The sequence below is a fragment of the Microchirus variegatus genome (genome assembly GCF_963457635.1).
Source record: "Microchirus variegatus genome assembly, chromosome: 8".
In the NCBI taxonomy this organism is placed as follows: domain Eukaryota; kingdom Metazoa; phylum Chordata; class Actinopteri; order Pleuronectiformes; family Soleidae; genus Microchirus; species Microchirus variegatus.
Genome location: NC_139809.1, coordinates 14,283,666 through 14,306,240, shown reverse-complemented (window position 1 = coordinate 14,306,240; position 22,575 = coordinate 14,283,666). Strand labels below are relative to the sequence as shown.

Sequence of the window (22,575 nt, the reverse complement as noted above, 5' to 3'; positions counted from 1 at the left end):
AGATTTCCCTTTTTCCGAGTTGCCTCCCCTCCTCTATAACTCATATCATGTACCTCAAATGTCTGTTGCACAACCTCTGGTCAATAAACGTCTGCTTTAAAGGGTGTGACACCACATCAGCTCACTATTTCCCACGCCTGTGTTCCTTTTCAATTGTTTCATCATCAGTAGATTAGTGTGTGCGTGCGTGTGAGTCCAGACAAACACCTTTGTGGTGCCGTTTGAGGTTTAAGACGAGCTTTTAGGGCTCAGGTCAGAGTTAGACGTCCAGCTGTGATGAGGTTAGGTTTGAGGTTAGGGTCCAGGGGCTTATAGGCTAAGAATTATGTCATAGTGCGTGCGTGTGTGTCCGTGTGTGAACGATCCTGCTCAAGAGCAAAGTTCAGCTCGACCACTTTTGGTCAACCTGTTACACAAAGCAGCGGCGACAAACACTGGCACGATACGTGTTCCTGTGTGCAGAATTTAAGGAAAACCCAGAAATAAACACTGCCAGCAAAAAAATGTGCACATGAAAAATGAGATGGAGTTGACCTTTAACCACTTCCCCTCTCCTCTGAAATCCCCCAACTAAGAAGAAATAGAAATGAGATGATGTCACATTTGGAGGAAATAAATCATAGGCTGGGGCCACACTGGATGCATGAGCAGCATGTCTGAATTTAAGAACATCTGTCTTTTTATTTAGACACACTTAGGAAAATACCTATTTTCAGTCGTAACGGACAAATGGACAGTAATAACATCCTGTGTTTCAGAATAAAAGCACTTAAAGCACTTTTTAGTTCCCTAAATTAATTAATTAATTAATTAATTAATTCATTCATTCATTCATTCATTCATTCAACAAGGCTTTTATTGTGAAATATTTGCAGCATTGTGGGATACACAGCTTCATACTGAAGAATCCTGGCATTGGCTAAATTAAAAGTACATATATCATGATGGACACTTTCAAAGGCAAACATTTATGAATAACTGCAGCAGCTCCATGGCAACATGATTTTGAAACTCTTATTCTAATGTGAAAAAAAAGGATATATTCCATATAAGGGTAAGAATGATTACATTCCTGGTTTCTCTATATATAGAGAGATAGATATCTATACATATAGATTCAGATATATCTGTATCTATATATACATATTTATGCATGCATATAGCTATATATTTACTGTATGTGTGACTATTTTCAGTATTTATATATTAGTACACAGTAATAAAAAACTGCAGTCAAATTCCTTGTATGTGCTGACACAATTAGCCTATTTTGATTTTGATATACTGTATACATGTTAAAAAACAAAGGATATGTTTTTATTATATATATAAGAAGGGGAAATATCAACAGGTGAAAAATCTAAAATAGATTTTATCAATAATAATCAGTAAAACATAGCTGGAAAAAAGTCGTTGTGTGTTGAAAACTGTTTGAGATGAGATGAGAATGAGATGAGAATGAGATAAATTGTGTCTTCAGGTGTTAAATAAATACACTCAGCCAGCAGTGACTGAATTAGAGTGAACTGATGATCACAGGTGGTCGAGAGAGCCAATCAGAGGAGAGGCGGAAGTGATTTTGAGCCAATCACGTACGAGTTCAGAGGTTCCGACCTGATTTACCTGCAGCACGAGAAGTTATTACTGTTAGTGTAACAATGTAAACAATGAAAGAAACGTTTTTATCCCAATAGTGTGTTACAAAAAATGTCTGAGTGTGACTTTCCTTCTTCTTGTGAGTGACAGACGGCGTGTGTACGTGTGTACGTGTGTGTTTGTGTTACTGTATATGGTGCTGGCTGCTGTGTGTTCCAGAATGAAAGCGCTGAGGTTTGGGCTGACACTTGTTCGACAGTAAGTCCATTCAATTACATTCCAAATACAATATATTTACGGTAAATACGACTTGACTCTGTTCGGATAAACAGAGAAAACCGCTGTTGACATTAAATGTCACTCGTCATGCTAACACTAACCTTGCGTGTGTTTGTTTTAGCTTCATGCTACATTAGCAGGTGTCGCGTGCAGCTGCTAACATCACCGGCACACTGATAATAGTCCGTACTGTTAGCGTCATAACAAAGTGTAAATAAAACACTTAAAACAGACTCACAAAACAGCCAGCAGGGATTTAAACTGTTCACCGATTTCAATCTACTTCAGGGGCTGTCGGTAAATTCAAGCGTTTACATGATATGACCTGTGATTTAAACAAGTGTACAATCTGCTACAGAAGCCCACAGTGGACAAACTAAACATTTTTGTAGTTTAGATGCTACTTTAAGGCTACTTAGGTTATCCAATATACTAGCAGTTTATATTCAGGGTATTCATCTGTAATATGCAATTTCACCAATAAGTGTTAACTGAATAACACATTTGACATTAAATTATTCATACAATTCAGGCTTTATCGCGAATACTTCCCGATGATGAATAAGGAAAGCAGCTCTGTAAAGAAAAAGTATTTTCTCTGACTCATCCAGGTGACACAAGATTGTACATCACATTTCAAAGTAGTGTCTCACAGACACTACTTTGAAATGTGTCACCAGTGGATAAGTCACTGCATCACTAGTATCATCATATTTTTATATTAAAGTTGATTTTTCCTTCCAAGAAGAAATAATATTATGCTTGGAAATTTTCAGTTTTCTTTATATTCCTCTTTGAGGACTACGTGCAGTACCTCCAAGGCCCACCAGTGGGCCACAATGGGTTATTTATGGTACCACCATTCTATGTAAATATCTTTATTTCTATAAAAAGCGAAGGGAAATTATACAATCTAATCCAACAGTAAGGATTTTGGCTTTTCCTGGTAGTGATTTACACTGATATCTAATAATCTAATGAAGAGATGAAAAGATGAACATGTCCCTTCTCTGCATGTTAGTCAAACAAGCGGCTTATTTAATTAAACCGTTTTTGTTGTTTTGTTTTGCAGTGGGGAAACACACTACAACAAACAAGGCCTTCTACAAGGTCAAGTATAATCCAGAATATCTGTACAAATGACATCATTACAACTATGTAGGTGTCTATTTGCTGCATTTCTTCATCTCACATTTATCCCCGCCTCATTTCTCACATCTCAGGCCAGAAGATTGATGCACCTCTGTCTGACATTGGGCTGCAGCAGGCCGAGGCTGCCGGTGTTTACCTGAAAGACGTCGTGTTCAGCAACGTGTTTGCCAGCGATACTCTGCGAGCCAAGCAGGTACAGTGATCTAGTTTTAAAAATAACATGCACATTTAGCATAATTTCTATATACCATATATTTTCTTGAATGTATTAAACCCATTTTTATGATAATTTCCACTTTATAAATGGTAATTATATCCGCCAAAAATGCGGATATTATGGAATCGGTCTCGCGCGTCAGCGTCCACATCAGATTTTAGCCGTTAACGCGATAACTGGAAAGGTTTTTTTTATGGGTCACATACCCCCTGTAGATGATCCCTATTGATTTTGAGCTGTCTACCATTATTATTCATTAGTTAATTAATTAATTAATTAATTAACTAATTAATTAATGATATAAACCATATTTTCGCCTGTATCTTCCAAAGTATTGCAGGTATTGGCTTCAAATTTTGCATGGGCATCACATACCACCTGAGAATTATCCCTATCTTTGTAGCTTTATTATTAATTAGCAAATTAATTAATTTATTATGCTAAAAACACATTTTCAGCTTTATCTTCCAGACTGATGGAGATATTGCCTTCAAATTTTGTACAATGATTCATGTAACAACTATCTACAAGTAACAATCATTATTACTTTGACTATGATTGGTAATAGTTACATAATAAGTTAACTGGTTAACTTATTAGTGAAAACAGAAAAAATAGTTAAGGCATTTTTTCTTTATTATTGAGATCTTGGACACATTGAGGATATCATGGGTTTATTTAGCACTTATTCATAATATTTATTACATTATAATATAAATGTATTAATTATCATATAAAAAATAGTTAAGCCTCCATTTCTTTATTAATGCATTGAATGGAAAGTTTGAACATATTGTATGCTTTTTCATGAAATTTAATCAACATAGTATATGCTTTTTCATGAAATTTGGACACTTTGAAGATATGGCAGGTGTGGTTAGCATTTTAATATTCATAATATTTAACAAGGTATAATAGGTTAACTAGTTTTATTAAAAACTAGAGAGAAATGTATGAGTTCAGGTATTCTGTGTTCAATATCGTTTATATGGATACTTTGAACATGTATAAAGTGTAGTCAGCATTATATCATAATATTTAACAGTTATTTTGTTGAATTTATTAATAATTAATTAAAACAGTTAGTGGCAGGTGCGTATACTTTGGGTATATTGGAAAGTTGAGGATTGGACAAGTTCGCGGATATACCCCTTGCTGTCGGCCCCCGACAGCGTAGGCTAGTTAACAGGAACAAGAGTGTAATATGTAAATAAATTGTATTTGTGTGTTTTTTTCCCCCTTCCAGACTGCTGAAACAATAATGAAACACAATAATAGTTGTTCTGGTCTCCAGATGTCATGTGACCCCTTGCTTAAAGAAATAGTGAGTGGCACCTTTTTCCTGCATCAGCATTTTCTAACAAAGACTTACTTACTGTCTATGAATAGCTTTAATGTATGGAGTAAATTACTTTTTTCAGAGCTTTGGAACAGCAGAGGGAGGACGAGTGCAGGATGTGAAAGAAATGGCCCGGGCAGCCGGTCAGACTTTTCCAGGCTTCACTCCTCCAGAGGGGGAGACTCAGGAGCAGGTGAGACACAAATTCTGTGTTGTTGTTGTTGTTTTTTTAATCTATATTAACTCACTAACAGACAGCTTTTCTGTCCAGCTTTGGTTTCAATTACCCAAAAAACAGAACAGAAACAGAAAAATACATTACTATTTAATTTTTTAGATATAATTTGGGGTTTGCGAATAAAATACAGTTGTATTAGGCGAAAAGAAAAACAGTCGGTGGTGGATATCTCAATACCTCAGCAATTAAAAACAAAACAATTTAAAATGAATAGTAATTAAACATAAAATACAATTCTTCCACAAGCTCAATTATCAAACCTTTGACTTTTTGTCTGCACTTTTACATCCAGCCATAATCATAACTATTGCAATCATTGGAATTATTTTTCAGTTTGATATAATTATCTACTTCTGAAGCTATAAAATGCATTTATTCTCGTTATAAATGTGTTGCTTGTTGTTGGCATCGTTGTTTAGTTCTTCAAATAGGGTACAAATCAGTGATTGCAACGATTAATAACATAATTATACAAAAATATGTCGGTTATAAGCATTAAGGACTGTCTAAATATATAGAGTTCTACCTTTAAGTGCATATTTTAAGTAAAAATTCTACCTCAGTCACAAACTATCTTTTTTTTAGTTGGAATTGTCACAGGAACATTAGATTTGTCTGCACATTTCTGATGTAATGCTCACAAAGTGCCACGAGGTGGCAGAAAAGGCTCATCTCCTGATTGAACCGCTGTCTCTGCAGGGATGTCAATGCAGTCAGTGTCATGGTCTCTTTGCATCCACTTGACCTGTGTGTGTGTGTGTTTTTCTTATGTATCTGCTGAAGTTGGCGTGAATTAAAAGTGTGGGGGAGTCAAAGTACACAACCAAGTGTGTGCGTCACAGTCTTTGATTAAAAAGTCACCACTTGGCTTTGTGTTTTGTGTGTTAGAGGCTGTGTGAGTGGACGTGCTGCTGCGGGGGGGCGGGTTTTTTTTCTATTTCAGCGATAGCTTCATTCATTAGATCTTAACTTGGATGTTAACTCTAGTTAAGTCCAGTACGTGATGATGATGATGATGCAGGTTTACAAAGATAGATTTGACGTAAGCACCACAGCGCCCCAATCCCTGTCAGCAAGAGGCCTCCCTCCCTCTGCAAGTTACAGATTGTTGCATCAGGATGAAACTGGAGTTGGCATGTGTTTGTGTTTGTGACAGAAAGCGGTTGTGATGTTCCATGTTGTGTTGTTTTGAACCTTTAACTTGCATTTGCATGAACTCACATCTCATTACGCTGCCGGCGTAGAAACCCAGTCCGGTGACAGCAGACTTCTGCTCTGTTCAGGTGAAGGAACGGGTCAAACTGTTTGTGGAGAAAATGCTCCAGCAGGTTGGCGGCGAACACTGGGCACAGACGGACAGAGAGGAGGAGGAGGACGAGACGCGCTCGTCCACGGTGGAGGGGAAGCCGGACGACGGCGTCAGGGGCGTCCCTGTGCATGCTCTGGTCGTCACTCACGGAGCCTACATGTGCGTGGTAGTGCGTTTCTTTGTGGAGGAGTTGCGTTGTTCTCTGCCTCAGGGTTGTGACACGGCAACAATGTTCTCGTTGAGTCCAAACACCGGTCTCTGTCGGTTTATACTCACCGTGAGAGAAGAGGGCGACAGGTTCGCATTGTCGGGGATCCAATGTGTGTTTGTGCACAGGGGAGACCACGTTAAACAGTGATAACAATCAGCACTTTTTATTTTTTCACGCTGGAGCACAAAGTTTTCCAGATGAATTTGAATTTGAATAGAGAATAAAAAACTTGAGGAGAAAAGTCTCCCTAAACTGAAAACTGAAAACAAGAAAGTGAGTTTACATCAAGCAGCAGTCAGCTCATACTCCAATAGATGTTAGCTCATTGTCATGAAATAGATTATAAAAAGAAGAAACTTTTATATAACAAAAACAAAATATCCAACAAAGTAGCTCAAACCTTAATATCTTCTCATGTGATTCATTTAAGTAAAATGTATTAACCATAGAAAAGTATAAGAAACAAACCAAATGACCTCATACACTTCATATTTGTCATGTTTTCCCTTTAATTTAAAGGGTTTTTTAAGAATGCTGAAGAAATGACTTATTATTTGGGGCTCAGTCACCTCACCATACAGTTCATACAAATCGAATTAGGGATTCATTTTGAATGTATAATATTATTTAAAATAATTATTTGTGGTAGTATTTGTGTCAAAAATGACAAAATAATATAAATATTTCCATCAATTGTTCAAAATGACTGAGATATGAATTATATTATAAAGATAAATGCGTCTTCATCATTATATGCAGTGACCTAAAAGAAAATATTTGTTAATTATGGCGGATTTAAATGCTGATTCATGATTTGAGCAGTTTCACTTGACCTCAGGCTATGGGAGATACTCTGTGTGTGTACGTGTTGTGTGTGTAGTGCAGTGTCATCATCACTCTGTGTCAGTCTGGTTGTTCATTACTGTAAACGTAGGCGGCTTTGTTATCTGATGAGTCCGTGTTTCTATATTTATCGCTCCCACAGTTTTTTTTTTGCGTAGGAACACGGAGCGGAACTGCAGCTCTGTTGACTTTGTGCAAATCAGTGACTCCTTCATTGTTGTGAATTAACGAGGACAAGCCAGCGCGTACGTCGAGACCTCGTGTTTTGTAAGAGGCGTGTGTTTCTCTACTGCACTTTTTTCCACTCACAGCGTGACGCAAGAAGGTCACCGGTTCAAGTCCCAGTTTTAAACAACCGGTGGTTAATTGGACACTGTAAATTGACCTTAGAGTGAATGGTTGTTTGTCTCTGTGACCTGTCCGGTTTGTGACCCTCATCTTTCCTCCATGTGTCAGCTGAAATTGGCTCTTCCCTTTATGTGCGGGATAAAGTAGGAAAACAATAATCAAATAAAAACATGAAGAATTCTGCCTCCAGTGGATTCTACCATGATCACTTACTGCAATTGTTTTATTCCTACTGTCATAAACATCTTAAACAAACACTGATACTTACATACTGTTGTGTTGTTTTATGCTGTTTATTTTCATGGATTCACCAAAAGCTATCTTTGAGATTTTACTGTATGTTGAGTTACAACAAAGACGATGCTGACTGTGTCACTGGATTATGTCCTGTAATGACATATACACAGAAAAATAAAGAGAATATTCTATTGGCAGCTTGTTTAAACAACATAAATTCAACAATGTCTTATTCAGAATAAGGTAATCGGTTTCCTAGTAATAAATGTTGACAGCAAATATTGAAAAAAGCAGTATCTGAGACGTTTTAAGTAGCTTCAATGACATTTTGAACATCAGATTCTTTATTAATTCCCATTTGAAAAGGAAGTTTATCTGTGATAGAAATTAGCCTCTAACAACAACAACAACAATAATAATAAGAAGAATCAAATTCACTATCAGACAAAAATACAAGTAGACAGATAAGAGAATAGTAACCATTTATTTTTCCATATAATACAACATGAAATATATAAATAATAAAACAGTAGACTAGAAAGAAAGTAATTTCAATAAAAACACATTTCAATAAATAAATATCTATTTTTTATCATTATTATTGCTGTAACTATTGGTGTCCGGCACCTGACATTATTTGATTCGGTTAATGAAAATGTTTTTTTGTTGTTGGTTTTTTTACACCAGTATGCACTAGATTTAGCTATAAATATTCATAATTACTTACAGATTAGTTACAGCATTTTCTCTTTGTCTTACATATGCAAAATAAACATTGCCCCATTCTTGGTCAAAAGGTTTAAAATTTAACCGACAAATGAGGTGAAAGGACTGTGGGACGTCGGCCCAAACTCGCCTGGCGATTATGTTGCCCGCTGTTCAAACAGAGCCACCTGTCGCTGTGATGTAACCAGGTTTGTGGGAACATTACCTGGCACGATAGTTCCATTAAAAACAAACAAACAAACAACCAGAGATAGATTTTCTATAAGAAATCTCTTTTTTCCTAAGACATTTAATTGCTCTCATGTGACCTCGGGTAATGACAAACCAGCCTTGAATGTGGGCCTCACACTTCCCCTGTATGTTATTCTGTGGCTCTCGCTGAACACTGCAGTCCACGCACATCGTCCATGCAGCCTGTTTGTCTCATTTAATGGACCTCAACTCCATTATCTTATTCATGTTCTGCCTGGTCTGCTATATTAGTCTTGACGGGACTGACTGGGCCGTTTGAGTGTAAGACGCGCAGGGGGTCGTCGCACGAGTCGATGGTCTGCTTGGACACGGCGCCGGCCTGGTCCTGCTCCGGCTGCGCGACGGTTTCTTCCTTGTGGTCTTTGGCCGAGTGCGAGGGAAGCGTGTGTGTTCTCAAAGGGTCGGAGGGATTGACCTCCTCGCTCCTCCTCTGCCTCTTCACCAAGGGGCCCAGGAATCTGCGCAGCAGAGCCGAGGAGGCTTTAGTTCGCTGCAGTTTGAGCAGCTTGTCCCCACTTGCGGAGTAAAACGCGTCATAGTGGCTCGGCAGATCGATAAAGATGTGCTGGAAGAGGCAGTCCTCTTTGTCCATGTGTCTCTGCTTGGGGTAAATAAGGGCAAAAACACACAATTACTTATACAGATGTACAATTCAGTGACTTCATAGACACATACAGTTGTGGTTAAATACTCACAGAGACGTACAGCTCTTTCTTTAGGTTCATACAGAGGTACCGTTGTCTTCTCAAGTCAAATATTGACACAACGTTGCCTGTATCTGTTGTTACTGGCAAAACAACTGTGAGAAAGTCTTAGTTAGTCACCAAATAAAGTAATAGTATCATATTTACTATCTATTTTCATAAATTTCATTAATTGTATTTTATTTTTATTTCACTGTACAGCAACATTCCTTGCAGTCAGAATTTGTGTTATTTTTGTTTGTATTGATGATATGATACAAAATATGATATACTATAGATTCATAAATGATTAACCCTTAAAAATTCAGCTTGTACATTTCATTTTTAGGTGTTCTTTTGATTTTTAAAAGCATATATTTGTAAAATATGATATTACACTGACAAATTATACGAAACCAGAATAAAAGTCAGTGTACATACTTTTCAATAGGCTCCATTTGCTGACATTAATGAAACAATGTGTTTTTAAACTGCAGGCAAACTTACCCAGATAGTTTCTGTGAACTCGTTTTATCGATCCGCTTAGTTCGGAGTACAAGTGTTCCGTGTCAGCTGATGCACCTGCGTGTGATTCTGCATAGAAGCCGACGTGCTGCTGCTGATGACGATGATGATGATGATGATGTGGAAGATAATGCTCTGTGTCCTGGACCCTCGGTCTACAATCCACCATTACGGACACAAACACGGCAGTCAGGGTGAGCGAGAAGAACGCCGGTCTCATGTTCAGCGGAGGGGGGATGGCTGTCCTCTCTTTGCTCTCTTCACTGTAGCTGCGCGAATGCTCGCCGATGGTGTTTGTGTGGGCAGATAATGGAGGAGGAGAAAGTCCAGGGCGGGTCTATTTAAGCAGAGGGTCGATGCACTAACTGGCTAACTCATTTACCCAAATGACTCAAAGGCTGCCTGTTTGTCCGTGGTTAAGGGTTGGAATTCATGTTGGCTCCAACCAGCGAGACACAGTGTTATCAGTGTGAGGGAGCTGCACTCTTGTTTCTGAATGATGTATGAAGTACTTGTTGTTTCTGCCAAGGTAGGCCCTCATATTTAGTCTTTGCTCAAATTTTTTTGTGTGTGTGTCTGTGTGCGCTGAAATCCAAATCAGTTGTTAACCCTAATCGTTAGCACAGGTCAGCACCAGAGTGAATCACTGGTGAATGTTGTGTCACAGCTGAGTGACTCAGTAAATTACTTGCCCTCAGCCTCCTTATACGCACATCCTGTACCTGTCTGTGTCAAGAACGCTGTGCCCAACTCATTCATGGGGGTTTGACCTCATTAAAAACAAGATCGTAGGTTCTTGCAGAGGTGGAAATAGTACTGAGATATTCTACTCAAGTAAAAGTACCACAATTTTGAGTAAAAGTAAAAAAAAGTGACTTAAGTTACGTGCAAGAGGACACAAATATTGCGTTAATTGTATTTAATTGAAGGCAAACCACTTCAACTTTAAGTTCTGATGAAATAAACTATGTAAACACATAATGTATCAGTCAAAATAGGTCAGAGGTCAAACATGCTTTAACTTTATAAATCAATCAGAGACCTTAATTAACGCCAATTCACCTGTCACCCTATAAAACAACAGAAAAATCAGCTGACGCCCTGAGAATGCACACACAATCTATGCACACACAATCTATTATAATCTGCTCTATAATTTTATTAATATGGATTATTTCAAAATTAAACTTATTGTTATATAGTTATGTGCATTGATTTTATGACATGACCAACCCACAAAATAAGTGTTACCACAATTCGATTTAACCCGTTTCAGTTTCAGTTACTTTCAGACGAGAATTCAGTCGACCTTGTTCTGTATGTGTTCCACCAGAAGAGGACGCCACCTACCAAGTCATGGTAATGCACTAAACATGACTTTGGCTCAAGGTTTAACATTTTTTACCAGGCTCTCATAACTTACTTCTTTAGTTTTAAAGCACGTCAAGACAATATATTTTTTTACAAAACATCTTTTATTATCATCTCAGGAATACAGTCGACTGCTGTGCACAGCACATACGTACAAAAATAAAAGGAAAACCATTTGTAATATTATTTTTTTAATATATATACTTTACTCGTCATATTTTTTTTTTCAGAAACAAATGATTGGAGAAGTCTCTTGTTTCAAACTAATTTACAATCATTTCAATAATCGGAACTAAGGCAGAAGGTGAGGTATATGTTAAAAAAGAGGAGGGGGAGGAGGAGGGGACTCAGAGGAAGCACTCTCCCCTCAGTGCAGGAATAGAAAACTGAGAGAGAAACACAAAAGGCTGCTGGCACACAGGGACACACACACACACACACACACACACACACACACACTGATCCCAGATCCTCTCACTCACACACACACACACACACACACACACACCTCCAGCTCCCTGTGAACCAACACATTTTAAAAACCAGCTGCACAGGTATGAGAAGCACAATGGCAAAATCCAGACACTGGATCCTTAATCAAAAGTGTGACACACATACCCAGTCCCATTCAGAACTCCATATAATGCATAATGGGGGGATTTAAAGAAGTAAAAGGGTTTTACTGTTTGTTGAAAGGTGATATTTTTATTTATTTATTTGTCATATTTAACCATGAACAATGGACCTTCTCTCAGTTACTGCCGTGTCATAAAAAAAACCTGCTCTGCGTCCGAATAACACCGTTGCTAAAGTTTTTTACAGCTCGCGAAAAAAAGGATAATATTCCTTATAGTCCTCGAAGCTTTTATGAGTGAATGTGACACCGAGCTCGAGAAACAATCTCAAGTTCAGTTCGCACACAATATCAACTCGTCACAGGTCTCTGTAAGCCGCTGGGAAAGCGGCGTGCTGACAGTGTCGTGTCCTCCATAACATAACGACCATAATAATAATAATAATAATAATAATAAAGTTAAATTAAAATACAGTAACAGACGCTTTCCATCGCACGTTTTGTGAAAGAAGAGAACCTATAATTCCCTTCTTTATTAAAAGAAGAAATTGCACCTTTTTATATATTTTTGCCAAAAATCCCTCGCCAACTAATTCCTCTCTGCCACTAAATTAACAAAGACATGAGCTACAAGTGATTATTTTCTCACTGTAGAGCTGTGATCAAGTCAAAATGTGTCCTTGATGACCTACATTTGAACGAAAACCATACATTTTTGTGATCAAACTCAAAAAACTCTTACGAGGTCTGACCACGTGTGAGAATCGTGAAAACATGGCAGGGGAGATTTAAAAAGATTTCAAAACTGCACAATCTCTTTCACAACCAAGCAAAATTAGCTCATTGTTAATCGATTTGGTGGGGAAATCAGGGCCGTTAAAACACCAAACATCCCGGCCGTGTCAGAGTAGCTCTCATGAATCACAATATTCAGTCTGTCGCTCTCCGGAGCCTCTTTCCTGGAAGCATTAAGATTCTTTTGCTACATTCACGGGCAGCTCAAAGCTAAAACACACACACTCTCTGGACAGACGTCCTTCAGAAGACGCCTCTGCGTTATGTTTTCCCTCCTCCTCCCTGACGTCTTTTTTTTTGACAAAGACAGAAGAGAACCGCAGCTCAGACGATTGCCCCATTATTCCTGATTGACCTGATACCATCTCAACTGGCAGAAACAGAACATGACAGGAACAACGCACATTTACTCACACTGCACATTCATCAGCGGAGCTTAAAGGGCACGTAAACCGTGTGTTACAGTAACATTAGACAGGGGGCGGTGAGGTAAAATACTGTACGATCACATCAATCTGTAAAGAGCCACTCGCTCAAAGTCACAGCCTGACAGTTTGGTAGTTTGCTATTTCCAGAATATTGCAGGGTCAAGTTCCCGAAAATCCATCAACATCGTCAAGGTTTGTCACAAAACATCGACCAAATTGACATAATATTCCTGGTGTGAAGCCTCAATAGTCACAATTTGATCAAAACTGTATAATCCCAGCCGTTAATCACTGGTGTTCACTCAAATCTGCTGTGATTGATCACCTGTTTTAACATAAATGACCATATTAACACCATGTTCTACACACTTAGAAATAAGGGACCTTCTACAAAGTCTGAGGTTCTACCTGGAACCATTTGCTTCTGATAACACCAATGGTTCCAGTAAGAACCATTTTGATCCAGAGAACCCTTTAAAACCCCTTTCCTGAATAAAGGGTTTTAAAAGGGTTCTCGGCGGAACCCTCCAAAAGGGTTCCAGGTGGAACCTTTATAAAAAAGGTTTTACCTGGAGCCAAGGGTTCCCCTATGAGGACAAGCCAAAGAACCTTTTATGGTTCTACTTAGCACTTTTATTTCTAAGAGTGTATTGCAGAAGAACTGAAACTAGTGATTGAGACCATTAACGTCTCAAGAAGATCTTAAATCAAGTCTTCAACCGCTACATCCATCCTACTCCCTGGGCTTCACTTTTCAAACCAGAACATTATGTACATTTTTCATAATATACAGTATGTTTGTGCCTCACTTCAGCTTTTTAAAAGACTCTAAATTGCACATTTTACAAGACAACAAACCAGTGTCTTTATCAAGAAATAGCCTCACCAGTGCCGAGCTCCGTAAAAAAACATAATAAACCATAGAAGTGCCACCTGCATCACAGACAGACTAAACCTCTGACCTTGGCACTAAAGCAGCTCAGACGATCGCAGAGACAGGAATCCCGTGACCCTGCGTCGACTGTCCGCTCTGACATCAAACGACGAAGCCCCCCCCCATACAGAGCTGCTCTTATGCTCAGGTATGTCACCCTGCATTATCCGCATCCTTGCCAAGTTAAACAAACAAACCAGAGCAGGCATGCGGAATTCAAGAGTCCACTGTAGATCATTGCTATTGTCAACCTCACTCCGAGCTCTTTGTGTGAGCGAGAAAGAGAAGCGCCAGAGCAGTTGTTAAATTCAAGTATGTTGTGCTGAGACACATAAATCCTGAATGCACGTCTCAATGTAAAACCCTTTGGTTCACTGCTTCTTTTTTTTTGGTGAGCAATCTCAACAATGCATAAAGTAGCTTAAAAATCTGGGATCAGTCCACGTCGTCCAAACAATATATACACTACCATTCAAAAGTTTGGGGTCACTTAGAAATGTCCTTATATTTGAAGGGAAAGCAGTTTTTTTTCAATGAATATAACATTAAATGAATCAGAAATACACTCTATACATTGTTAATGTGGTAAATGACTATTCTAGCTGCAAACGTCTGGTTTTTAATGGAATATGTACATAGGTGTATAGAGGCCCATTTCCAGTGTTCTAATGGTACATTGTGTTTGCTAATGGCGTTAGAAGACTATTGGATGATTAGAAAACCCTTGAAAACCTTTGTGCTAATGCTAGCACAGCTTCCTGAAGGCCTTGTCGATGTCTTGACTATATTTTCTATTCATTTTGCAACTCTTTTGATGAATAAAAGTGTGACTTTTAATGGAAAACTTGGGAAAATTGTATAGGTGACCCCAAACTTTTGAACGATAGTGTACATTATTTAAATTTTACGCACCGTCTAAGTGCCAAACATCGCCCAAAAAAGTCACAAAAGCTCCTGTCGTCGCATTTCCGACAACAGACCAGATCTCGAGGGAGAACAGAACGTGAAGCAGACAGTAAAACGAGGACGTTTACATTTGATATTTAGCTACAGTGATGTCCCCCGACAAGTAATGCGACACACAACTCAATTTTAACATCTCTCAAACTGAGTAAAATCCACATACATACTGCACACGTGTGTCTGATCTGGCTACAAAGTTGGTGAAAGCAAAAACCTGGGATTGTCAAAGCTCCCTTGGACATGATGGAGGGAGAAGGAGTGGAGGAGGGGGTGGGTGGGTCTCTAAATCTGGCCTTCCATATTAACAAGAGGCTCCACTGGGTCCTGCGCAGCATAGGGTCTCCATTACTTAATTGATCTAATTATGGAAAGAAAAATAAAGTAGAGAAATCTCTGGCCCTCTAGGAATTAGGCCGGTGGTGTCTGAGGGAGTGATGACTTGTGTTTCATTCCTATTTCTGACTTGAGCACCACGTTTCTCGCATGCATGGGTGGGGGGAGTTGGGGTGTGGAATCCAACGACCGCCACCTCATGACAAAGCAAGAAAAAAAAAACACCGCCGTATCTCTAAGTGCTCTCGTTGCCCGGACAGCGACCGACACACAGTGAACGGAAAATGTGTCCAAGTTACTGACAGAAAAACAAAAACATAGAAAGCTAACGCACACATTTCTTCTCCCTGCTTCATCTCAGGTTATGGTTACTTTGAGGTAATAATGTGTCCGTTTCATGTCCAAAAAAAAGGGGGGTTAACTGAAGACAAATCCAGCAAAAGCACCCATTAAAAAAAAAAAGAAAAGTGAGGGGACAAATGATGTCTCTCCATCTCCTTCATATCCAAAAAAATGAAGAAAATCATAGTCAAAGCAGCAAAGAATGGCGTTTCCATAGTTTCCTCATACCAAATATACATATAAAGTTAGAATAAATACTCTCAGATATATAGTCGTATTTCTCTCTCTTTTTTTAAAAAGTCCATGTCGTCTTTTTGTGTTTTTGTACGTACGTATTATTATGACATTAATGTTACCTGGGAAATAATCCACATGTGCAAATCAAGTTGTTTTGTTGTCTTTGTTATTGCCAGTGTTCGCTGCGTCATATCCGCGGCAGGAAGTGCGTCACAGTCATGGCAGTGGTGGCGCGGTTGCCCCTCTTGACGCGGCCGTGCTTGCTGAGCGCGATGTAGAAGCCTCGGTAGAGCAGGGACTCGTAGGCGTTGTAGTTGTTGGCGAGCAGGCTCTCCTTGAACTTGCACTCGTCGTGGAAGACTGTCTGCAGAGGACAGAGGGAGAGAGAGAGTGTGCAGGTTAGTGGATGACATCTGATGATGAAACATGGAGAACGTAGTAAAACTGAGATGCATTTAGATCAGACGCAGCTGTTGGTACGAGGAATGAATCTTGTGACAAAAAGGCTATTAAGGAAATCAGGGCTGCAAGCGATTAATCCATTACTTAATTAATTGTCAACTATTTTGAGAATCAATTCATCGATTTGAGTGTTTTTTCTTAAGCTTTTAACACCTAAGCCTCAAAATGTCCTGTAATTTCTTGCTTTTGTCCATTTTTCCATGTTAAAATAGTGTATTAAAAATTTTAAATGAAGAATAACTAAAAGTTTTGAGGTAAAACACCGTAGTTGTACATGAACCCCAGATATTGCGTTTGAAATTTGAATACATTTAAAATAAGATTTGTTTGTGTCTTAGTCTCAATGTCCAAAAAACAGACCCGTTTTTCCAACTCTCTCAGCTCTGTTGACAAAGCATGAGCCAAATTACCGTAATAAACCGTTGGAATTTTTCCGATAACACAAACCGTGGCGTAATAACGGTAATGCAAAGTGTGTTGTCTGCCATACTGCGTGTTAAAGGGTTAAATGCGAATCTTTTCTAGTTTCTTCTTTCTACTCCATGTAACAAAGAAATCTTTAAAACTGAATAATTTTGGTTTGTGGACGAAACCAGACATTTGAGAACATCATCATTTCCAGGTTTTGGGAAACACTGATTGACATTTTTCAACATTTTATGGACCATGTTGTACCCGAATTAAGTAATTGACAGTTTATCCCTAAATGTAATACCACAACAAGCCTGAACTTCTTTTAAATCAGCTGATGTTTAGCAAACTTTATGAATTCATATCAATATCTGATGCTCTTTGTCTTTTGCGGATGAGGACGCTGACGCTGCAGTATTAGCGTCGCATAAAGACAGGAAGCAGAATCGGAAAACGTCATTGTCTGACGTAACAGAAAGTTTTCTTTGACATGTCACACAGACAGTAAAACAATCAATAAAACTCAAACACTTAAAGATCATAGCATAAATGAAGTATAAAACGTGCAACGTGGCAAAACGCTTCAGTTTGTTTCCTTTATTAAAAAAGCAATGAAAATGATAAGAAATAAACTCAAAAATAAACTCAAAAATCTGGATCTTTGTCATCCAACCACTTCTTTCTTTCTTCGAGCCATAGCCTTCATCCCCTGAAACTCCATCAAAATGTGTCCTACTAATTCAGACTTTATACCTCATTTAAAACCACAAACTGCTGTGTTTTTCACTTTATTTCCCACACTATTTTTGACCAGATTAAACAAATAAGATGCACGACTATAATGTGTGTTAGTTTTGGAGGTGGTCTCCGTCTGCTCTCTTTAGTCTGATTGTTCAAAGCTTCTTGTTAAAGGTCCAGTGTGTAAGAATGTGTAACATCTACTGGTGAAACTGCAGAGTGCAAGGATGTAAACACTCTTTCACTATGCCCTCCATTCTTCCTTTTATCATCTTTCTCTGCCCTTTTCTCATTATTTTTCTGGGTTTATGTTGTCATTCTTTTCTTGTATCGTACGCTTACGCATCAGAATGTCAAATGCTTATTCTACGGCCAAACAATTTCTATTTAAAGCAGAACTTTGCAAGTCTGGTCGCTTTTTCTCTACAGAGTGCATATTTTTACGACACCACCGTAAACATCCATTCATCCATCCATTGTCTCCCCTTTTATCCTCAACTCTTCCCTTGATGCTTCCACCTCCCTTCTCCTCTCCTGGCCATGTGCATTTGTTTTTAACGGGCCTTAGATTTGGTTACATTTGAAAATGATAATTGTGACAAGGAAAATAGAATTATTCTAAAACAGTGTATTTGTACAACAGTACAACAATGTAAATCTACTCTTTCAAATCTTGTTATTGTGCTAACGACTTCGGAAACGCCGTGCTCGCCATAGTTCCACTCCTTCTGGATCCAAAAATGTAATTATCAGTCTAATCGTTTCTTGAGAAACGGCAAAAGCTCTTTGAACAGCCTTGCAGGTAGCTATTTCCTCCTCCACAAAAGAGATGATTTCCTCTAAAGTCTTTCTTCGAAACAAACTCAGCTTCTTGCACAGTCTTGATTCTAACGATAATGTGGTGCTGATGTGGCAAAAAAAATGAAGTCATTTCCTTATTTGTGAAGCCCAAAGCAAAAGATAACTATTACTGTTTTAAAAAAGGTCTGAAGGGACCATTGGTTTAAGAGTTGTAACAAACTTCTCAACTTATTCACAAAAGATGGAACATAAATAGAAAAAATAAGATATTCATTCTTAAATGAACATAAGGAAACATTGAACCTAGAAGAAGAATCAATAACAGGAACATTTCAGGTACAAGAATAGCACTGCTCTCTCCTCCTTACATAAATTCCCATCATGTAAATTATACGCTGAGCTGATAAATGTATGACTCACACACTGTACAGCAACGAAACGCCGTCCGTCACAGGACATTTGGCCTAATTCAATCTCTTATCAGATCACGGAGCAGGCTCGCGAGCTAACGCTTCATCACTCAGGACCAGATAAGCAGCTCACATTCTGCCTGTCAAATATGTTTGGCCACAGCAAGATAACCAGCAGCCATGTGTCAGCGAGGCCGTGTCCTCCCAGCCCCAAACCCCCACCACCACCCTCACCCTCACCACCAGGAACATGTATATATATATAACCATCATTGCCCTGGAAGCAAACTAATCACAACTAAAGGGTTTTTCCGACCATTCTACAAATACATCTTATCACTGTGCAGCAAGAATTCAATATTTCACGTTCAAGGTTGACTAACTGGTTATTTCAACCATGTGTTGTCAAACTTCAAACATAAAAACATAAAGATTAGAAAACGTGTAACATTAGATTATACAGCATATCCTTATATTGTTAATTCAAGGGTGAAATTTTTACTTTGGGTCCATTTTCCTCTTTTCCCAGTAGGGGATTGGGAATCCCACGATACGATACCAATAATATCGCAATATGACGATTCTGTGATAATCAATATATCGTAAGATAATCAAATAGCGTCATATCGCGATATCTTCCTTACGGAAGAAAACAAAACGTAAACGTGAAAAGTTGAAAGTGCAGGATTTCTCTATTTATTCACAACATAGAGAACAAAGTGTATAAAGTCTACCTATTGAACGTGGATGGAGCATCTCTTAACGTATCCCGCTGTAAACTCCCTCTTCTTCAGCCAAAAGTTTCATTCATATGCAGCGCCACCGCGAGGAGACATGAAGTAGTGACGCCTGGCGAGTCAAACTGGCAGCAACTGTTTACATTAGAGCGCCTTAATTTGCTCATTAAAATATCTGGCGTGTTGTTTATCGTATTGCACGAGGAGTTTCTTCTGAAAACACTGTAGCAGGACAATCAACCTCAACTTTGTGGAATTTGTGGAAAACTATACGTGAGGTGTGATTTTTAGCCTCCTTTTGTTCTGTTAATGTCTTAATGACAATTCCAGCAATTAATAACACATTTAGATTTACATAATTAAAGGATGAATAACAGTGTGCTGAGGAGTATGAAGACATACATCCAGATACAAACGCGTAGCCGTCGCTCTTATAGCTTGAACTCAATTCTTAATCTTAATCAGTGACAGCAGGATAAACGCCATGGTTACGGAGAGCAGAGCTAATGCACAATGGCAGTTTGGTTCCTCTGATGTTATTCTTTATTAACTGTATTATTTCAACGTTATTGTTTTGTGGCTAAAGTGCAGCTGCTGCTAATGCTAATGTTTGTTTGACTACAAAGTCTTTATAGAGGCTTTTGCTAAATAAGCACTTTGCCCTTAAAATCGATTTCCATCTCTGCTGACAGATTCAGCTGCCGGGGGGTTTCCCCTTCTCCACACACACACACACACTCAGCAATGATTTCCATTCACTGTGCACAGCTTTTAACCATAACCACTTCATGCCTAACCCCAACCTTGACCCCAACAACAGGTCAAATCTGAGCCTTAATCTTAACCAGTTCTTCACAGATGAGGTTCTGCCCCATTAGGACCAGGTTTTGGTCTCCATTGGTCAGTGTTTACGCCAGGAAAGATAACAAAAACATGGAAACACACACAGAGACACACACAGGAACCAGTGGACCAAACCAAACCCTTGCATCTGTTAACCTCATCATCACTCAGTGCCTCTGGCTGTTCGCCATGCAGCCACCAACTACACTGGAGTCCTTTAAATCAACACTTGTTCCTGCAGGTTTTTACCACCTGATTGTGTGTTTATTATCGTTTTTGTTCTGCTTTATAAATCAAAGTTAGTATTATTATTATCATTATTTACCCACAGTCCTCTGCAGCAGGCTTGCTTTAAATAGATGAAATCAAAATGTATAGGTGCAGGTGGATTACTACTACACTAATGCAACTCTGTCCTATATAATTATTATTATTATAATTATTATGGGTTTTTTTTTGTATGATGGCGTTATTGTTGGACAATAAATGAAATTGTGTGCATACCTACCGTTCCATATAACCTCCCCCGGTTGTTCATGGCGACAAACAACTCGCTCCTGACGCCGTAGAGGCTCACGACTCCTCTCTCCACCGTGGAGATCTCTATGAGACCTGAACCAGGACAAAGAAGCATCATCGTTAGATCAAAAATCATCATCATCATCATCATCATCATCACAATGACAGAAACACTGACTGTGCATGCGCGCGTCACCGCAGCGCAAGCGCGTCGAGCCTTTTGTTCTGCGTCTGTCACACACACACACACTGACGCTCAGGTGCAGCGTCCCAATTAAGCGCAATCTGCTTATTGCACTACTTTTTTTTCTCTTCTTTTTCGCATTGACGTGCAAAGCCATTGGTCTGCGCACCGCCCTCACAGCGCTGCGTAAAAATAAGTTGTGTCTAAAAGCGTCCATACATTCATGTCATGGTTGAGCTTTGGGGGGAAGGAAAGAAGGTGAAGGAGGAGGAAGAGGAGGAGGAGGAGGGTGTACAGTGGAACTGATGGATACTGGTTTTAATAGATTTATTCATCTTTTGCTGTGGAGGAAATCCATCCTCTCTCCACAGATGACATATGCGCTCATGCAGATGATGCTCCTCCACAGATCCATGCTCATTGACTCTCTCTCAGCTCTATTGCATTTACATTGGTGTCGGCTGGTATAATTACAACTCACTGTAGTGGTTCTCATTATGTGCACCGTTTATCCTGCCGTCGGGGAGGACCTGAAGGTGAAACCCGATGCCCACGTTGCAGTAGAGCCTCCGCACTCTCTTGATGCCCAGCAGATAGTCGCTCTCCCAGTTCAGCTCCGGCTTCTCCCCGGAGATGCCCAGCACCGAGCGCGAGAAGAGGGTTTCCCAGCGTCTCTCCAGCGAAGTTGCGTTCGTCCTGCCGCCCGGTACCGGGTACGCGGACACGACCCCCAGCAGGAAGCCCAGGAGAACCGCCGCGGTCAGTGTCCAGTGCGGCGTGCCGGCCTCGCAGGACATACTGACGAGGAACCTTTGCGCAACGGCCATCCGGTTTACCTTCGGACCACGTGGTCGAAATTAATGACCCTAAAAATACCACTCTTCTTGTTTTGCTTTCTTCGGCATGCTGGCTGAGGGTTATTTTGGGAGCGCAGATCTTCGGGCATGAAACGCAAGCCCCGGCGCAGAGGAGGAGAGGAGACGGGAGAGTGCGCGGCAGAGCTGGAGGTGATGGTGGTGGTGATGATGATGGTGCTGCTGGTGATTACCATGTTTTGCAGCTCCTCCGCGCCTCTCTCTCTCTCTCTTTCTCTCTCTCTCTCTTCCCTCTTCCTCTCTCCTCCTCTCTCTCTCCCTCTCTTGGTTAAAGAGTTGAGAAGGAATTGTTTAAAACCTCTCTCGCCGAAAACCCTGTTTCAACCTTGCCAGGGAGAGCGCACCTCATCCCATGATGACATCATGCTGACTTGGTCTGTGGGATAACGCGAGGGTAGAGAGAGGCTGCTGACAGCAGGGAAAATACCAAGTGTGTGCAGAGCTGAGGGGAATAAGCTCCTGTCACTGTTGGACTGCAGGGACAGGGGGAGAGAGCGCTTATTGGTGGCGTTCAGCGGCCGTGGGACGCGATGGGGCTGCTCCCAAATTGGGTCGGTGGTCATATGTCTGTCAGGCCGCTTCCTTATTTAGAAGGAAGGTGTAAAAACAGGCGCACATGTCACCGGAGACAAGTGCGCCGTCGCCACCGCCGCTCCTGCTGCG

General features: G+C 39.8%; 3 protein-coding genes across 3 annotated transcripts; 1 reads left to right on the top strand and 2 right to left on the bottom strand.

Moving 5' to 3' along the window:
- Positions 1-1,772: 1,772 nt before the first annotated feature.
- Positions 1,773-7,898, top strand: tigara (TP53 induced glycolysis regulatory phosphatase a). Its single transcript, XM_083894418.1, has 6 exons — positions 1,773-1,854; positions 2,948-2,985; positions 3,099-3,220; positions 4,491-4,568; positions 4,666-4,776; positions 6,105-7,898. The coding sequence occupies exons 1-6, from the start codon at positions 1,790-1,792 to the stop codon at positions 6,486-6,488; spliced, it is 798 nt and encodes a 265-aa protein (XP_083750544.1). The 5' UTR covers positions 1,773-1,789; the 3' UTR covers positions 6,489-7,898.
- A 1,048-nt stretch (positions 7,899-8,946) lies between these two features.
- On the bottom strand, positions 8,947-10,175 carry LOC310930747 (fibroblast growth factor 23-like; the record flags this gene model as incomplete). Its single annotated transcript, XM_083893788.1, has 3 exons — positions 8,947-9,348; positions 9,443-9,546; positions 9,938-10,175. The coding sequence occupies 3 exons, from the start codon at positions 10,173-10,175 to the stop codon at positions 8,947-8,949; spliced, it is 744 nt and encodes a 247-aa protein (XP_083749914.1).
- A 5,944-nt stretch (positions 10,176-16,119) lies between these two features.
- On the bottom strand, positions 16,120-22,049 carry fgf6a (fibroblast growth factor 6a; the record flags this gene model as incomplete). Its single annotated transcript, XM_083894125.1, has 3 exons — positions 21,519-22,049; positions 20,843-20,946; positions 16,120-16,296 (listed from the first exon to the last, which is right to left on the bottom strand). Exons 1-3 carry the CDS (start codon positions 21,862-21,864, stop codon positions 16,120-16,122), a joined length of 627 nt encoding a protein of 208 aa, XP_083750251.1. The 5' UTR covers positions 21,865-22,049.
- Between the last annotated feature and the right edge of the window lie 526 nt (positions 22,050-22,575).

Bases quoted from the DNA above. Each gene is read 5' to 3' on its own strand.
- tigara (XM_083894418.1), top strand. From the start codon at position 1,790: ATGGTGCTGGCTGCTGTGTGTTCCAGAATGAAAGCGCTGAGGTTTGGG. The intron at 3,221-4,490 runs GTACAGTGATCT...TCCCCCTTCCAG, and splicing joins ATACTCTGCGAGCCAAGCAG to ACTGCTGAAACAATAATGAA. The intron at 4,777-6,104 runs GTGAGACACAAA...TGCTCTGTTCAG, and splicing joins AGGGGGAGACTCAGGAGCAG to GTGAAGGAACGGGTCAAACT.